This window comes from Somniosus microcephalus, unplaced genomic scaffold, assembly GCF_052327205.1.
Source record: "Somniosus microcephalus isolate GS21.2 unplaced genomic scaffold, FLI_Smic_1.0 unresolved_chr3, whole genome shotgun sequence".
Taxonomy (NCBI): domain Eukaryota; kingdom Metazoa; phylum Chordata; class Chondrichthyes; order Squaliformes; family Somniosidae; genus Somniosus; species Somniosus microcephalus.
This window is the reverse complement of record NW_028225181.1, coordinates 13984553-14003754: the sequence shown is the minus strand read 5'-3', so window position 1 is coordinate 14003754 and position 19202 is coordinate 13984553. Positions and strand designations below refer to the sequence as shown.

Sequence of the window (19202 nt, the reverse complement as noted above, 5' to 3'; positions counted from 1 at the left end):
ATCTTGTAGATGGTACACATTACAGCCACGTTGTGCCGGTGGTGGAGAGACTGGATGTTTAAGGTGGATGGAGTGCCAATCAAACGGACTGCATTGTCTTGGATGGTGTCAAGCTTCTTGAAAGTTGGAGCTGCACTAATCCAGGTAAGTGGAGAGTATTCCATCACACCCCTGACTTGTGCCTTGTAGGTGATGGAAAAGTTTTGGGGAGTCAGGAGGTGAGTCATTCGCTGCAGAATACCCAGCCTCTGTCCTGCTCTTGTAGCCACAGTATTTATGTGGCTGGTCAAGCTAAGTTTCTGATCAATGGAGACCCCCAGGATGTGGATGTTGGTGGAGGATTCGGCGATGATAATCCCGATGAATGTCATGGGGAGGTGGCTAGACTCTCTCTTGATGGAGAGGATTATTGCCTGGCACTTGTGTGGCGCCAATGTTACTTGCCACTTATTAGCCCAAGCCTGGATGTTATCCAGAACTTGCTGCATGTGGGCACGCACTGTTTAATTATTTGAGAAATTGCGAATACAACAAAACACTACAATCATCAGTGGACATCACTACTTCTGACCTTATGATGAAGGGAAGGTTATTGATGAAGTTGATGAAGCAGTTGAAGATGGTTGGGCATAGGGCACTGCCCTGAGGAACTCCTACAGTGATGTCCTGGGGCTGAGATAATTGGCCTCCAAAAATCACAAACATCTTCCTTTGCTATGTATGACTCCAGCCAGTGGAGAGTTTTCCACCCTGATTCCCATTGACTTTAATTTTACTAGGGCTCCTTGATGTCACACTTGGTCAAATGCTGCCTTGATGGCAAGGGTAGTCACTCTCACCTTACCTCTGGAATTCAGCTCTTTTGTCCATGTTTGGACCAAGGCTATAATGAGGCCTGGAAGCCGAGTGGTCCTGGCAGAACCCAGACTGAGCATTGGGGAGCAGGTTATTGGTGTGAGTGCTGCTTAATAGCGCTGTCAATGACATCTTCCATCACTTTGCTCATGATTGAGAGTAGACTGATTGGGTGGCAATTGGCCGGATTGGATTTGTCCTGCTTTTCATGGACAGGACATACCTGGGCAGGGCAATTTTCCACTTTGTCAAGTAGATGCCAGTGCTGTAGCTGTACTGGATCAGCTTGGCTAGAGGCACGGCTAGTTCTGGAGCTCAAGTCTTCAGCACTACAGCTGGGATGTTGTCGGGGCCCATAGCCTTCACTATATGCAGCGCGCTTAGCCATTTCTTGATTGGCTGAAGTCTGGCTTCTGTGATGGTGGGGACCTCAGGAGGAGGCCGAGATGAATCATCCACTCGACACTTTTGGCTGAAGATGGTTGCGGACACTTCAGCCTTGTCTTTTGCACTCATATGCTGGGCTCCACCATCGTTGAGGATAGAGATGTTCGTGGAGCCTCCTTCTGCTGTTAGTTGTTTAATTGTCCTCCACCATTCACGACTGGATGTGGCAGGACTGCTGAGCTTTTTTGATCCTTTGGTTGTGGGATCGCTTGGCTCTATCTATAGCATGCTGCTTTCGTTGTTTAGCAGCATGTAGTCCTGTGTTATAGCTTCACCAGGTGAACACCTCATTTTTAGGTCCACCTGGTGCTGCTCTTGGCCTGCCCATTGAAGCAGGGTTGGTCCCCTTGCTTGATGGTAATGGTAGAGTGAGGGCTATGCCAGGCCATGAGCTTACAGATTGTGGTGGAACATCATTCCGCTGCCGCTGATGGCCCACAGTGCCTCATGGTTGCCCAGTTTTGAATGGCTAGATCTGTTCCGAATCTATCCCATTTAGCACAGTGGTAGAGCCAAGCAATGCAATGGAAGGTCTCCCCAGTTTGAAGACGGGACTTAGTTTCCACAAGGACTGTGCAGTGGCCACTCTGACCAATACTATCATGGACAGATGCATCTGCGGCAGGTTAATTGGTGAGGATAAGGTCAAGTAGGTTTTTGCCTTCGTGTTGGTTCTCTCACCACCTGCCACAAGCCCATTCTAGCAGCTGTGTCCTTCAGGACTTGGGCAGCTCGGTCAGTAGTGGTGCTACCGGGTCACTCTTGGTGATGGACATTGAAGTCCCCCACCCAAAGTATATTCTGTGCCCTTGCTACCCTCAGTGCTTTTTCCAAGTGGTGTTCAGCATGGAGGAGTACTGATTCATCAGCTGAGGGAAGGCGGTAGATGGTAATCAGCAGGAGGACTCCCAGGGCCACTCCCTCCACACTGTATACCTCTGTGCCGCCACCTCTGGTTTTGTCTGTCTTGCCAGTGGGACAGGGCACATTCAGAGATGATGATGGAGCAGTCTGGGACGTTAGCTGATAGGTATGATTCTGTGAGTATGACTATGTCAGGGCATTGCTTGTCTAGTCTATGGGACAGCTCTCCTAATTTTGGTATAAATCGTCAGATATTAGTGAGGAGGACTTTGCAGGGTCGACTGTACCATGTCCGAATCCGATGCCGGATTGTCCATCTGGTTTTATTCTTACTGTAACTTTTTGTAGTGGTTTGATACAACTGAGTGGCTTGTTAGGCCATTTCAGAGGGCAATTAAGAGTCAACCACATTGCTGTGGGTCTGAAGTCACATATCGATCGGACCGGGTAAGGATGGCAGATTCCCTTTAGTGAACCAGTTGGGTTTTTACGACAATCCGATAGCTTCATGGTCACCATTATTTTTAGTCCAGATTTTTCGAATTAACTGAATTAAAATTCACTGCCATGGTGAGATTTGAACTTGCGTCTCTGGATTATTAGTGCAGGCCTCTGGATTACTCGTCCGGTAACAACTAGTAAGCTGCCGTACCTCGTTCCAGGGAAATCGACCCGTTGTGCAAATCAAGCATAATGGAGCTGATTGGTTGATAGAATATATGCTGTGTATGTTATTTACAGAATATGAGATATGTACAAGATATTTATGGAAAGCTTTCCTTTGGAGATTAAATCATTGAAAGATTGCTTCACTGTTTGATTAATTGCCTATCAAGGAAACATAGATTCAGGATTATCAGTGGGAAAACGAAGTGAAGTTGGAATGAATTGTTTTTACACTGTGATATTGGAACATGGAATGCTTTAGCACAAGTGACTGTTGAGGCAGAATCGATAACATCATTTAATAAGGAACTGGAGAAGTACTTGAAAGGAATTGTATAAAAGATGTATAAAATAGTATAAAACTTAGCCGTGGCGCAGTTTGTAGCACTCTCGTCTGTAAGTCAGAAGATTGTGGGTTCAAGTCTCACATCAGTGACTTCAGCACAAAATCCAGGCTGGCATTCCAGTGAAGTACTGAGGGAGTGCTGGACTGTCGGAGGTGCTGTCTTTCAGATGAGACTTCAACAATCTCCCTCCTCAGGTGGATGTAAAAGATCCCATGGCACTATTTTGACTAAGAGCAGTTCTACCCGGTGTACTGGCCAATATTTATCCCTCAACCAACATCACTAAAACAGATTATCTAGTCATCATTAAATTGCTGTTCGTGGGAGTTTTCTGTGTGCAGAATGGCTGCCGCGTTGCCTACATTACAACAGTGACTATACTTCAAAAGTACATCATTGACTGTAAAGCGCTTTGTGATGTCCTGAGGTCATGAAAGGCGCTATATAAATATCTAACTTCTAGGGAGAAAAGGCAGGAAAATGTAATCAGATAGCTGTAGTTACAGAACTAGCTGAGGGACAGGCACAATGGTCCGAATAGCTACCTCCTATCCTGTAATTTCTGAATCTATAAGCAGTACAATAAATGATAAAGCAGATGTTATGTGCTCTTCGGAAGGAATAGGCTTGATGGCCCGAATGGTTTTTCCATGCTTTTTTGTGTTTTGTTTACTGGATGGTTTCCAGGTAAATATGCACATTCAAAATGACTTGCTTATAGTAAGGTAATGGTTCCTCTAGACACGACTATCCCAATGCTATCCTCGCCAGTCTCCCCAAAGTGACTTGCCTCTAGTAAGGTAATGGTTCCTCTAGACACGACTATCCCAATGCTATCCTCGCCAGTCTCCCCAAAATGACTTGCCTATAGTAAGGTAATCATGGTTCCTCTAGACACGACTATTCCAATGCTATCCTCGCCAGGCTCTGCAAAATGACTTGCCTATAGTAAGGTAATGGTTCCTCTAGACACGACTATCCCAATGCTATCCTCGCCAGTCTCCCCAAAATGACTTGCCTATAGTAAGGTAATGGTTCCTCTAGACACGACTATCCCAATGCTATCCTCGCCAGTCTCCCCAAAATGACTTGCCTATAGTAAGGTAATGGTTCCTCTAGACACGACTATCCCAATGCTATCCTCGCCAGTCTCCCCAAAATTACTTGCCTATAGTAAGGTAATGGTTCCTCTAGACACGACTATCCCAATGCTATCCTCGCCAGTCTCCCCAAAACGCTGTTCAGGCTAGTTCATTTGGAAAATCTCAAAACTGAGATTGATAGATTTTTGTTAGGCAAGCGTATGAAGGGTTACGGAATCAAGGCGAGTCGATGGAGTTACGATACAGATCAGCCAGGATCTAATTGAATGGCAGAACAGGCTCAAGTGAGTGAATGGCCTTCTCCTGTTCTGGTGTTTCCACCTTGCAGCCTCTGTAAATTTGAGCTCATCCAAGACTCTACTGCCCAAGTCCTAACTCATACCGAGTCCTGTTCACCCATCACCCCTCTGTTCGCTGACCTACATTGGCTCCCGGTCCGGCAACGCCTTGATTTTAAAATTCTCATCCTTGTTTTCAAATCCCTCTATGGCCTCACCCCTCCCTATCTCTGGAATCTCCTCCAGCTGTACAACCCTCAGCTCTCTGTGCTCCTCCAATTGTGGCACCTTGCGCATCCCTGATTTTCATCACTCCACTATTGTAGGCTGTGCCTTCAGCTGCCTAGGCCGAAAGCTTTTGAATGCCTTCCCTAAACCTCTCCCCTAAACCTCTCCTCCTCTCTACCTCTCCTCCTCTCTACCTCTCCTCCTCTCTACCTCTCTTTCCTCCTTTAAGATGCTCCTTTAAAACCTACATCTTTGACCAAGCTTTTGGTCATCTGTCCTAATATCTTGTTATGTGGCTCGGTGTCAAATTTTGTTTGATAATGCTCCTGTGAAGTGCCTTGGGACGTTTTACTATGTTAAAGGCACTATAAAAACACAAGTTCTTTTTGTTATTTAACCTCTATTCACTGGAATCCTAATGTACCTCAAATCAAGGGGTTTTGTTCCTAATTTCAAACAACATTGCTTTGTGTGTTTAATGCAACAAGATTTACAAACCTGTTATTTTCTGTGCAATATCTTTATTAAAACAAGTAATTCAAATGCTTTGAAGCATCCTTTGTGGTAAAAGCCAACTGTATTGGAGCACATTACAGGACCCTTCATGTTACCATTTTTTTTCATTAATGCAGCATCTGTATTTTTTGATCTTTAAGCTTTATTTTCTCTACTGAATTTGGTATGATTTCATGCAGAATTTGCATATTAATCACAAATGATAAATTAATCAACTTGAATACAAACACTAATACGATAGCAAAATACTGTGGACGCTGGAAATCCGAAATAACAACAGAAAATGCTGGAAAGACTCAGCAGGCCAGGCAACATCCGTGGAGAGAGAAACAGAGTTAACGGCCCAGAAATTCGGGTCGGGGGCTTCCCGCTGGTGCAAGCCCCCGACCTGCACTTACCTAGCGCACCGGCCGTTGAGGCCTGGGCCTGCGTGCATTTCCGGTCTGTGGCCTGCTCCAGCTCCCAGCACGCTGTGCTTGCGTGATCCAGCGGCCTGTTTCTGTGCTGCAGACTCCATGTAATTCTATTGTGATAGATCTAACAATGTGTTTGTATTAAAGGTGTTGCTATGGGTACCCGCATGAGTCCTAGCTATGCCTGTCTTTTCGTGGGATAGAACTTCAAGATCTTAAAACAAACAGTGCTAAGTTATATTGCCAGATACAGGTCAAGCCTGAGGCTGTCATGCTGAAACTAGAACGTGCTCTGCTAGGCCACACATTAAAATTCTGCTTTTAGTTCTAGCCACTGAGGCACAAGGGAGCCATCTGAGCTCTGGAAGGGGGGCAAAGAATGGCAATAAGGCTGATCCCTAATGTCAGTGTTAGGAGGAATGGTTAGAAAATGTGGACTCTAGCCTTTAAAGAGGGTGTATGAGAGACAACCGTATAAAGGTATGGAAAGCACTAAGTGGAATTGAAAAGGTTAATATTGAGCACTTTCAAATTATACCACAAATCCACAACATTGGAGCCTAGCTACAAAATGGTAAAAGAGGATTGATACTAGGAAGCAATTCTCCACACGAGCACTGATTTAATAAGATGTCAGGTTAGTCTAGTTGGTAGTACTCTTGTCTGAGTCAGAAGGTTCTGTGTTCAAGCCCCACTCCAGACTTGAGCAAATAATAAAGGCTGATACTTAAGGGCCATCCTGAGGGAGCGCTGCATTATTGGAGGTGCTGACTTTCAGATGCAACATTAAACTGAGGCCTTGTCTGCCTGCTTGGATGAATTTAAAAGGTGTCTCAGTACGCAGATACACAGATCATTAAAGGTGGCAACACAAGTATACATAGCCGTAAGGACGACAACCTGAATTGTTTGTTTTGTACCTAGAGGCACAGATTACAAAAGCAAGTAAATTATGTTGAATATGTATAAGATCATAATTTAGCTGCAGTTGGAGTATTGTGTGCAGTTTTGGGCAATTATAGGAAGGATATAAAACCAATGTAAAAGTTACAGTATAGATTCACTGGAATGTTATTGGGACTGAGCAGATATGGTTACTTGAGAAGTTAAGGCTTTTTTCACCCCACTAAAGCTGAGAAGGTTAAGAAGTGATCTGATAGAGGATTTCCAGATCATGAAGGGCTATGATGCGATAGATCATAAACATTGTTTCTACTGGTTAGAGAGTTTAAGATAATCCAACAAAGAATTTGGGTGGGGTGGGGAAGGGGGGAGAATGTTCTTTCCACAGAGGATGCGTAGATTGTGGAATATGGAATGCTCTGTCATAAATCATTGTTGAAGCAGAATCCATAAATTCTTTAAAAAGGGAATTAGATAGTTGCTTGAAAACGAGGAGTATTAAAGGGTACGGGGGGTGCGATTAGATTAGGTGGCTCCCCTCTCCTCTACCAAACTCCTGCCCCCTCTGACTCCCTGCCACACCTGCCCCTCATGCAATTTTAATGTTCTTTGATAGATACTGGCAAGGGGACTTGCCATCTCCTCAGCCAATTCCACCAGCATCCTTGGATAGAAATTGTCAGAGTTCTTCATTTAGTTTAAGCATTCTTTAACTTGTTGACTATGCTTTCCATTGTGATGCTAAAGATTTCCAGTTTGTCCTGTCCCATATGCTGTGCCCTCAATTCAGGAATCTCCTCCACCTTTAGCAGTGGTAAAAGTGACCACAAAATAATGATTTAATAATTCTGTCACTTTTCTGTCCTCAGTCGCCACTTCTATACTGCCATTGGTAAATGGTTCAACTTCACTATGCACCTTTCTCTTGATGTTGATGTACCTAAAGAATGTTTTGTTGTTGTCCTTTATATGTTCTGATGTATCCTGCCCATGCTTCCTCTTTGTGTCTCCTCTTGGCATTCCTCACATTGATTCTGTAGTCCTCCCTAACCTGTTCCTTCCCTCTACAGTTAGAATATTTTCTTGGAATAAAACAAAGTCCTGAGTAGGCAAAATAAGTATTAATAGTACTTCTCATGCTTCTTGATAACAGCACCTGTCATATCCCTCATACCTGACATCACCTGTCATATCCTTCAGGTAGGAGCTTTCATATGAAATATGTAAACCATATGCTCCATGCATAGCCATCAGAATTCAAAAAGACCTACAGAATCCGAAGATAGACTTTACTTTTATTCTCTTTGTTGTGGCGAAATAAAATTAATTAAATCCGCACACTAGTCTGTAAACGGTAAAAAAGCCAAGCAGTTTATTTAAAACACAAAACTATTCAACAGTACAATACAAACAGTCCGCGGCGGTATCTAAAGGCTGATCAGGGAGTACAGCTAGAGCTCCTTAGCTCGTTCCTGGCTGTCTCCTCGATTGACTTCAGTTTCTGCTATTTAAGTGTACAAAAGCCGTGGATACCTCAGGCACAGCTCATGACATTGTTCTAATTGGCTTAAAGCCCACATGCACAATTCGGTACATTGTTCTAATTGGCTTGAAGCCCGCATGCACAATTGCTGATTGTCACATGATCTTTATGATCTCATCAGTTGTTCCCTACGTGATTTTACTTCCCTAGTTCGTGGCTGGTGCTTCTGTCTCCGCTGTCATCCTGTGTGCAAGCTGCACTGTTAACCCGTTAATTCCACTTCACTCTTATTTTCTTTGAAGAAGAAAGGCAGCTGCTTTAAAGCTAATACCAAACAAAAATACAAGGGAAATGATGCTTTGTAGCTTTAGGACAGTCCATGCCCACATTCACACATATTAGTTAGCCTTTTAACCACAAGGAATCTGCATTTGAATCCAATATCACAATGCTGAAATTAATATAAACAATTCCTAATTCAGAATTTAATGGCTGGGGCTACTTTACTGTGTCCCATCCTGTTAACAAAGTACTTTGCATTCACACTTGCTGCATTAATCCAGTAAATTAAGCAAAGAAAGAACTTGCATTTATGTAATGCCTTATCGTTTCCTCAAGACGTCCCAACGCACTTTACAGCCAATGGATTACTTTTGAATCATGGTTATGTAAACAATCGTGGCAGCCAATTTGCACACAAGATTCTAAAACCAGCCAATGAATAACCAGAGAATCTATGTTTTGTGGTGTTGGCTGAGGGAGTCTATTGGTGACTACACTGGAAGAATTTGCTGTGTTTCTTGAAATAGTAGCATGTGATGTTTTACTTCCACATGAGCAGGCCTTGATTTTCATTTTCATTTGAAAGCCGTCACCGCCAACAATGCAGCACTCGCGCAGTAAGTACTGCACTGAAATGTCAACCGAGGTTATGTGCACAAAACATAATGGGCTTGAACTCAACATTTTCTGATTCAAAGGGGACAGTACGACTAAATGAGCCAAGCTCAGCTTAACTTTTAGCAGGATTGCCAACACAAAATCTGTTTCTATAGAAACCGATAAAGGCCATAAAGTAGAGAAACATTCTGAGGAATTCTGCATTTTTTTTCTTCTTCATATATACAGTTAGGTCAGTGTTGTCCAATAGAAATCACTGATTACCCACAGGTGTGGCTACGGTGGCACCATTTTAGCCACATGCACTAATTTTAAAAGAAAGACTTGCATTTATATAGCGCCTTTCACGACCTCAGGACATCCCAAAGTGCTTTACAGCCAATGAAGTACTTTTTGAAGTGTAGTCACTGTTGTAATGTAGGAAGTGTAGGAAACATTAGTAAAAATAATAATAATAATCAACTTTATTGTCATTGTTAGTGCACAAGTGCAGTACAACGAAATGTAGGCTTGCGGCTCCCGAGAGTGTACATTTAGATTAAGACATTTAAACATTCAACATTCATTTGGCTTGTAATACATTAACATAAACATAATAAAGTGCATTGACAGATGTGCAGGCTTTAGAGTTTATTTGTGGAGTTCAGTAGGATGACAGCCCTGGGAAAGAAGCTGTTCCTAAATCTGGTCGTTTGGGTGCGAATGCATCTGTAGCGTCTCCCAGATGGCAGGGGGGCGAACAGACTGTGGCTGGGGTGGGTAGGGTCTTTGATGGTCCGTGACCTCCGTAAACAGCGTTTCTGGTATATGTGCTCTATGGTCGGTAGCCGGGTGCCGGTAATGCGTTGGGCAGTTTTGACTACCCGCTGCAGGACTTTCCGGTCATAGTAGCTACAGCTGCCATACCATACTGTGATACAGTTCGTCAGGATGCTCTCTATTGTGCAGTGGTAAAAGTTAGAGAGGATTACACATAATATAAGTAGATGTACTTCCGCATCTTTGCACTCTCTCTTTCACCAAAGTTTGGAGTTCTGATATGAATTCATCAGACACAGTACATCTTAGTGCAGCTTCTTGGAGCTGTTCTTCCAATTCGTCAAACTGACCATGTTGACAGCTCTCTTTATATAATGTTGCTGGTGTTTCCCGTGTTGCACAACATTTTAGCGGATATCCAGTAAATGGTAACTAAGGAAGTAAAGCACACCCAACAATCAAAAAACACTTGCACACTCTGCTTTTAGTCTTACCAATTTTATCAATAAATGTCCAGAAAGGTTAAAGTACAAGTGCATACGTTGTGTGGATATGAGTATTGAGATGCCCAATAAGGGTGTCTATTTTTTATTTACTAATCAAAAATGCAGTTAGCTGGATTCCCAATTAACCACATGTGGCTAGTGGATAACATATTGGACAGCACTGAACTAGGAGAACTGTTATTTTCACAACAAAGGTCATCTCCAGATATTGCCCTTAAAATACAATGGCCCAGTAATTCCGTTCCAAACGCGTGAGTACGGTCGGGGTACTCACGCGCCTGGCCGGAGGAAATGCCGGTTTTCAGCATGCACAGCGCATGCGGGGAAAACCGGCATTTCCTGTCCTCTGAACGAAGGGGTTCAGAGGTACAGCGCGTGGAACTGCACAGGCAGCGCGTGCGCAGTGAACTTCGTCGATTTCATTCACGGATTCAGTGAGGTTAAGTCCTTACAACTTACACATGAAAAAAGCATGTGTAAAGTTGCTCCAGAGGCTGCGGAGGAAGATATATTTTATCGTGGAGCTTCTGAAAGGCAATATTTTTGTTTGGGAAAGGGAGGAAAGTTATTTTAAGAAATGCTGAGGTAAGTTTTAAAGTTTAATTATTTTTTTTTTAAACGGGTTTTCAGTACTGTAGGTAGAAGGAGCAATTGTGGCTGTGTGAATTGAATTTGCTGTGATTATTAAATGCGAAAATGACTGTTCTAAAATGAGTAATGTAACATTTCCAACATTTTTAAGAAAGAAACTTTTCATCAGTAATATATTCTTTTAAGTAATTATGTATGTATGTCCGTATATATTCCTTTACATATATGTATGCATGTATATATTCCTTTACTTATGTGTATGAATGTATGTATTTAATTATGATTTTCCAATAAGTTACTTTCTCTGAAAGTCATAATTAAATACAGACATTCATACACATAAGTAAAGGAATATATACATACATACATATACGCAAAGGAATATATACAGACATACATACATAATTACTTAAAAGAATATATTACTGATGAAAAGTTTCTAAGTAATTATGTATGTATGTCTGTATATATTCCTTTGCGTATATGTATGTATGTATATATTCCTTTACTTATGTGTATGAATGTCTGTATTTAATTATGACTTTCAGAGAAAGTAACTTATTGGAAAATCATAATTAAATACATACATTCATACACATAAGTAAAGGAATATATACATGCATACATATACGTAAAGGAATATATACGGACATACATACATAATTACTTAAAAGAATATATTACTGATGAAAAGTTTCTTTCTTAAAAATGGTGGAGTCATTTTCACATTTAATAAACACAGCAAATTCAATTCACATAGCCACAATTGCTCCTTTTACCTACAGTACTGAAAACCCATTTTAAAAAACAAAAATAAACTTTAAAACTTACCTCAGCATTTCTTAAAATAACTTTCCTCCCTTTCCCAAACAAAAATATTGCCTTTCAGAAGCTCCACGATAAAATATATCTTCCTCCGCAGCCTCTGGAGCAACTGTACTCATGCTTTTTTCATGTGTAAGTTGTAAGGACTTAACCTCACTGAAAGCATGAATGAAACCGGCGAATTTTACTGCGCACGCGCTGCCTGTGCAGTCGCACGTGTTCTGCCTCTGAACCCCTTCGTTCAGAGGACAGGAAATGCCGGTTTTCCCCGCATGCGCTGTGCATGCTGAAAACCGGCATTTCCTCCGGCCAGACGCGTGAGTACCCCGACCGTACTCACGCGTTTGGAACGGAATTACTGGGCCAACATTTTACATGTCAAAATGAAAAATTTAACAATTGCACGATTTGCCCCCTCGCATCTGCGACTGAGGGTCCAAGGAGGTGCATTGCGCAAGAGGTCATCGTCGTACGTATCCTCACTGTTCCCTTTCGGGAACTGTATGAAGTGGTCGAAGGATTTCTGGCCACGTTAACGCTCCTTTCATGACCATAACCATCTTCATACCAGCCATTAGGGTGGTTAGTCCTATGGCGTGAGGGTTTTACGGGCTCCCACAACCCATCTGAGGGGGGGGGGGCACCCACACCCGCAAGTATCCCGCTGGATGTCCACCCAGAATTTATAGTTGGAGCTCCGACTCCACTTGCCGGGACTGTCTGGAGCGGGGTTCGAAACCCTACTCTTTCTGGCCCAGCGGCGGGGATGCTTACCGCTACGCAAAAGGCCCACTCTGCACAAAAGGTGACACCCATACGTTTCCTGCGCCTTTTCCCTCCCCGTGACTGGAGCCCTATGCTGCCACTTGAAAGACCAAGCTATCATCTGTCCTTTTTGTGGCGCCTTGGACTTCTCATTACCAATGATGAGCAGGCGCTGCGCCTCCACCTCGTTGAGGAGATTGCTGAGGTCATCATCAGTTCAATTGTGAGTTCTTTTAATGCCGTGAATTGTGCTCATTCCAGCCATTTCACGTTGCTAATCGGAGTGGGCCTTTGGCGTAGTGGTAGGATCCCCGCTGCTGGGCCAGACGGGGTAGGGTTTCGAACCCCGCTCCAGAGAGTCCCGGCAAGTGGAGTCGGAGCTCCGGCTCTAAATTCTGGGTTGACATCCAGTGGGATATTTGCGTCCGTGGGTGTGGGTGGCCCCCCCCTCCTCGTATAGCTTGTGGGAGCCCGTAAAACCCTCCCGCCATAGGACTAACCACCCTAATGGCTGGTACAAAGATGGTTACGGTCACGGAAGGAGCGTTAATCACGGCCATAAATCCTTCCACCACTTCATACAATTCCCCAAAGGGAACAGTGTGAAGACACGTATGACGACGACGTTGCTAAATAAATAAATGGAATGAAAAAAATTCTTTCAGAGCTTTTAAAAATCTTTAAATTGCTTTAATTCTGTTTAAAACTACTTCAGATTCTTCAAAATAATGTAAACGTTTTTAAAAGTTTATAAAAGTTACCAAAAGCTTCATAAAAATACCAAAAACCTATTTGAAATGCTGCTCTGCATGTAAAAATGCTTTGCAGTTTGTGAGAAACATTGGGGCCATGTCCTATTAAACTGAGACCTCAAGGGGCGTGTCTCACTTGCACTGCGCGCTCCAGGCTTCGCGCTGGCTGCACTCCTGGGCGGCGTGACGTCAGACGCTGCCCGGGATTCTCCTCTTTCAAAAAGGAATTCCAGGCGTCCCTGGAGGTGAACGGCAGGCGCGTCAGGTAAGTGCAGATCGGGGGCTTGCACGCGTGGCAAGCCCCCGATCCGAATTTCTTCCCCAATGTGCTATGTGCCTGATGATCTTTTCCACTTGGCTGCGTATCGGTCCTCAATTGGCTACATCCTTCTTCTGTTGCCAGCAGCTGCTTCAACTGTTGTATCAGAAAGAGTTGTTGTCACTAGGCTTATTTAGCACATGGTTACCAATACAGGGGAAGTGGTACTTAAGGCAATACAGTTTAACATTGTGAGATATGCTCATTGTGCAATGCACTTAATCACCTAAAATTGCTCCTGTTCACTACTACCGCTAGTGACAGACCTATAACCACAGTACTTTATCTTAGTGTTGTGCAATTGAAAATATTTTCTCCAGATGCAACCTAAGGGCAACCGAAGGGCAAAATCTTAATTGTACTATTGGCAATAAGAGACCAGAGTACATGCACGTTTCATATACCCCTTAGCAGAGGGGTCAAAACCAGGGGGCACAGATTTAAAGTAATTGGTGGAAGGTTTAGAGGGGATTTGAGGGGAAATTTCTTCACCCAGAAGGTTGTGGGGGTCTGGAACTCACTGCCTGAAAGGGTGGTAGAGGCAGAAACTCTAACCACATTTAAAAAGTACTTGGATGTGCACTTGGGATGCTGTAACCTGCAGGGCTATGGACCAAGAGCTGGGAAGTGGGCTTAGGCTGGATAGCTCTTTGTTGGCCGGCACGGACATGATGGGCCGAAATGGCCTCTTTCCGTGCTGTAACTTTCTATGATTCTATGATACCAACTCTAGTGCTTCACTGAAATCCTACTGATACCAATGGAAAGTTTGATTTCCATCATGTACTAGTCAGATTTTTCAGGCTTTTTCTTAATTCTGCTGTTTTTGTTTTGCAAGTTTCAATACGTTTAGGACCCCTTTACTGGGAAACTTGAGAAGGAATTTCTGGAGCCAGTGGCTTCAGTTATTATTACTAAGCTCTTCAAGCAAATGGCAGGTTCTGTTGGCAGCTATTGTCTCAACCTCTGCACCATGCATGATACAGACGAGCACTGACATCAGTGTTTAAAGTCATTAGATGGTCACTGATGTCTGATGCTGAAGAACCAAGTCAATTCACCTGGGGTTTAGTGTTTATTATCCTGAGCTACCAGTGCTTATTCTATCTTGAAACATGATGAGGAAGCAGGTGAGGAAGAAGGGGAATGTACCCTCTGAGTAGTCAAGGCAGATGCAGGCAACTATTTTGCAGTACATTTATATTCTTGACTCTAGTAACATTTCCTTTAACTCTCTCCCCAGTTGTGGATCCAGATAGTGAGAGCCCTTCTTTAAGAAATCATTTCCTTATTTTTTCCTTCTGTCCTCTTCTGAAGCCACTGACTTATGTTGGAGTATAGTTCCATGAACACCAACTGTGCTCTAGTATCTTGTCCAAGTAGCCATTCCTGATGTGACCCTAGATAGTAAATGTCAACAGATTATTCAACTATAGGGACATCATAATGAAGCTTTATCCTGTCTTCACTCCACATTCACAACCATGCACTTTTTAGCAAGAGACTCTGGGTAATGACCAGGACTGGGGATCGAGGCTAATATTTTTCACTTCTCCAGCCTAAAGGCACTGAGGCCAATTGTATCATCCCTTATGATGCCCTGGCTGAAATCCCCTAACTCACCACAAACCAGAAATTGAATCTGGACCTTCCTGTTGGTCTGACTTAGTGACTCAGCATTTTTACCAACTGAGCTAGTGAGGAACTTAGTTGACCTATGACCTAATGGAGATTCTGCTGTGTCAAGTCTTTTCAAGCTTTCAACTCCCTCTTCCGATGTGGGCTGTTAAAATGATTATTTCTGCCTAGGCTGCTTCAGCGGCAGCAACTCCTGACAGTTTGTACAGGAATACTATGATATCAGAAGGAGGCCCCATTTATACAACCTATTGCTGAATATCCAGTGGTTTTCCATGTTTTTATATAATGTTTAAAAAATCTGGCATGCAAAATGTCTCTGACTTTACCTTCTGAGACTGTGTTGAAATGTTTTGGATTCATGTGGTCGATATATTCAAAGGTGCATACACTTTATTCAAGGACTTCTGGTACAAATTATACATAAGCAGACTGCCTAAGAGGGTAGCTCTAGTTCAAGCTTCTCTGGTTAGTCATAGCCAAATTGGTTCAGCTTAAAACAAAATTATGCCTGGATGTTTTAGACACAAGTACCTGAAGTTAGAACAGCAGCTCATGAGTATTTCAGGTTCTCACTTGAATTATCTACAATGCTGTTGAGCATTTCTACTTACAGGGAAGAAGGTAATCCGCAAACAAGCCCAGTCCAATTTACAGCTCTAAACAACAGCTCTAAACAACATATGCAGAGTGTGAATGCTACTTGTGGCACAGGGCCCAAGTCCAATCCAGATTATTATCTGAACGACAATAGATTGGGAAAAGGGGAAGTGCAATGAGACCTGGGTATCCTTGTGCACCAGTCGCTGAAGGTGACACATGCAGGTGCAGCAGGCGGTTAAGAAGGCAAATGGTATGTTGGCCTTCATAGCGAGAGGATTCGAGTACAGGAGCAAGGATGTCTTGCTGCAGTTGTACAGGGCCTTGGTGAGACCACACCTTGAGTATTGTGTGCAGTTTTGGTCGCCTTATCTGAGGAAGGATGTTCTTGCCATGGAGAGAGTGCAGCGAAGATTCACCAGACCGATACCTGGGATGGCAGGAATGACGTATGAGTAGAGATTGGGTCGATTAAGCTTATATTCGCCAGAGTTTAGAAGAATGAGAGGGGATCTCATTGAAACTTATAAAATTCTAACAGGACTAGACAGACTAGATGCAGGAAGGATGTTCCCGATGGTGGGGGAGTCCAGAACCAGGGGTCACAGTCTAAGAGTAAGGGGTAAGCCATTTAGGACTGAGATGAGGAGGAATTTCTTCACCCAGAGAGTGGTGAACCTGCGGAATTCTCTACCACACAAGGTAGTTGAGGCCAATTCATTAAATATATTCAAGAAGGAGTTAGATATATTTCTTAAGGCTAAAGGGATCAAGGGATATGGGGAGAAAGCAGGGACAGGGTACTGAATTTGGATGATCAGCCATGATCTCATTAAATGGCGGAACAGGCTCGAGGGGCCGAATGGCCTACTCCTGCTCCTATCTTCCATGAATCTCAGTGCCCACTCAAGCAGTGCCTGAAAATTTTGGGGGGGGTGGGGGCGGTAATTCCTGTGTATCCCTGGAGCCAAGGGGGTCAAACAGAGTGGATAGCAATAAGCCGGGTACAGTGTTTGAAGCATTTTATTTGTCTGTCAGTCAAACTCATCCACAAGTTTCTTCGAAGGGAACAACGTTTTACAATTTTTTCTTGCTCCCACTCCAAATGCTTGTTTTTTTTAATCCAGTTATTTGTGTTTCTTAAATCCTGTTCCCCCTCTCACATTTATTTCTTTATTTTTAAACATTAATGTTCCACACTTTAACTATACCATCACAATTAATACATCCTGCATTAAACCATATAATCCTCCTCATCAAACATATCCTCCAACTTCCCATGAGAAATGCTATGACAGATCAACAATAACAACAGCAACTTTCAAAATAGTAAAATGTCCCAAAACATCCAAAAATCCACACAATATAAAGAAAACGTATATGTTTACATTTTATCATACTTATACTGTCTACTCCACTTAATTCAGATTTGTTTTTTGCTAGTAATTTGAATTAAGCAATGTAAATGAAACTGCACATGACATTTTGTGCTTGAAAAAAATTCTAATAAACAGATAGTTTGAATTAAGTTTGAATTAATGGTAGGTGTATTTAATTTTATGTAATTTCACAGTGATAGGGCCATACCAATTTCTTCATTTTTCTTCAACAGCGATGCCTAGTACTTAAAAAAAAAAAGATAAATGTTACTATTTTTAAAAAGCAGCAAATGCTTTAACTGTTGGGAGATGTGCCTTGCTGCTCGCCTGGTTCATAACATTGTTGATTCAGAGCTATCCTAGAGGAGCTCTGTTGATTGTAATGAGGTCCACATCTTTGGCCCAACCTGGGAACTGAGCCTAAACCATCACATCCAGGAAGAGCATGCTATCAGCTGAGTGTGCAGGCCAGTCTGAAGTTAAGGCACTAGCTGTTTTCAATGCAGCGACTCTAAGCACAAAGAATTGATTCCTGTTACTAACAGTACCAGAGCGGAATATTAGGTGCCTCACCTCTTCTGGCCTTTGTTTGAACCCTCGTTAACTGTACCCTTTCTTAACTTCACCATTTAGGCACCATCTGGTAGAGTGTTTGGCTTGCATACTTCACTCATGTCCTAAGGTAAAATAGCAAAATTACCGCAAGAACATGTCAAACAGTAAGTATGCCTGATCACATGTTTTATGGAGGAGGCCGGTAGTTTTACCCCTTTAACTTAAATAATGAGCTCCAGTAAAATCTCACCTGACATATTTCAGAGAGCTTAGTTATAGCCACCTCCTACAAGCGATGAATTGGCACAAATTTTGGATAATGGGTCTTTTTAATTTATTTCTAATCAGAAACTTTTAAAACTTTGAGTTTTTATGAATTAGGGATTTTGCCTAATGTATGACGATATCTACATGAAGGGAATAATTATAATGAGAGACTAGTTACATTTGGGTTATATTACCTGGAGGTGAATACAGCTAAAGGTGATTTGATCTCAGTGTTTAAAATAATGAAGAGAATCAATAGGTAGAGAGGAAATGATTGACCTTTAATAGGAGAATCCAGAACAAGGGAAAAGAATCTTAAATTTGAGCAAAGATTATTTAAGTGAACCGAGGCCAAACATCAAACAACGGGTTGTGAGAATGTGGAAAACACTGCCACAGAAGACCATAGATGCAAAATTGAGGTTTTTAAAAGTCGAATAGGTACTTGGGAAGTAATGGAATTAAGGGATATGGAGAAAGGGCAAGGAATTGTATTTAAAACGATATGCTGCCATACCTAACAAAATGATAAAGCAGACTTCTGTTCCTGTGTATCTATCATTGCTAATCATGATCATCTTATGCAATTTTTTTATTTCGAAAGCCACAGAGAGTGAAGCTAGGGACATGGACCTGAGTGGCCTGCCAGTAGACGCTGAAGATGATAACAAGGAGGACATTGAGAAACCATCAGATCCACTGATGAGCATGGACATTGTCAGAGACTGCCTGGCGAAAGATCCTATAGACAGAACAGATGATGACATTGGTGAGTCAGTATGAAATTGGGAATAGGCAACGAGATCTAAATTTGAAAACAAGGATAAATTTGGATGATCAGCCATGATCTCATTAAATGGCGGAGCAGGCTCGAGGGGCCGAATGGCCTACTCCTGCCCCTATCTTCTATGTTTCTACCCTAAAGCCCTCCCCCATTACAGCATCCATTTGGTTATTAAACAGTTCCAGAGTTTTCATCTCCAATACTCTATTTGAAAGATCATTACATGTATTGATCACTCTTGAAGTGAAGAATAACTTCCTGATATCAGACTGAACTGTACTTTTTCTAGTTTGAACCAGTATCCACTTGTCTTACTCACGCAATTTGCTTCAAAGTGGTTTTCTGGAATTAGTTTTTCCATACTGTTAACTATGTTACATACTTCCATAAGTTCATCTCTTAGATGTTTCATTTCCAGATTGAAAGGCCCACATTGCTCCAATCTTTCCTCGTAGCTCA

General features: G+C 42.5%; 1 protein-coding gene across 1 annotated transcript in view; it reads left to right on the top strand.

The window, feature by feature from the left end:
• Nucleotides 1–16703: 16703 nt before the first annotated feature.
• LOC147091208 (rap guanine nucleotide exchange factor 2-like) overlaps nt 16704–19202 on the top strand; it is a 115707-nt gene continuing 113208 nt past the window's right edge. The window contains exon 1 of the mRNA XM_085976678.1: nt 16704–18728. Coding sequence (XP_085832804.1) covers nt 18485–18728 — 244 coding nt within the window. The 5' untranslated portion in view covers nt 16704–18484. The remainder of the gene's footprint in view (nt 18729–19202) is intronic.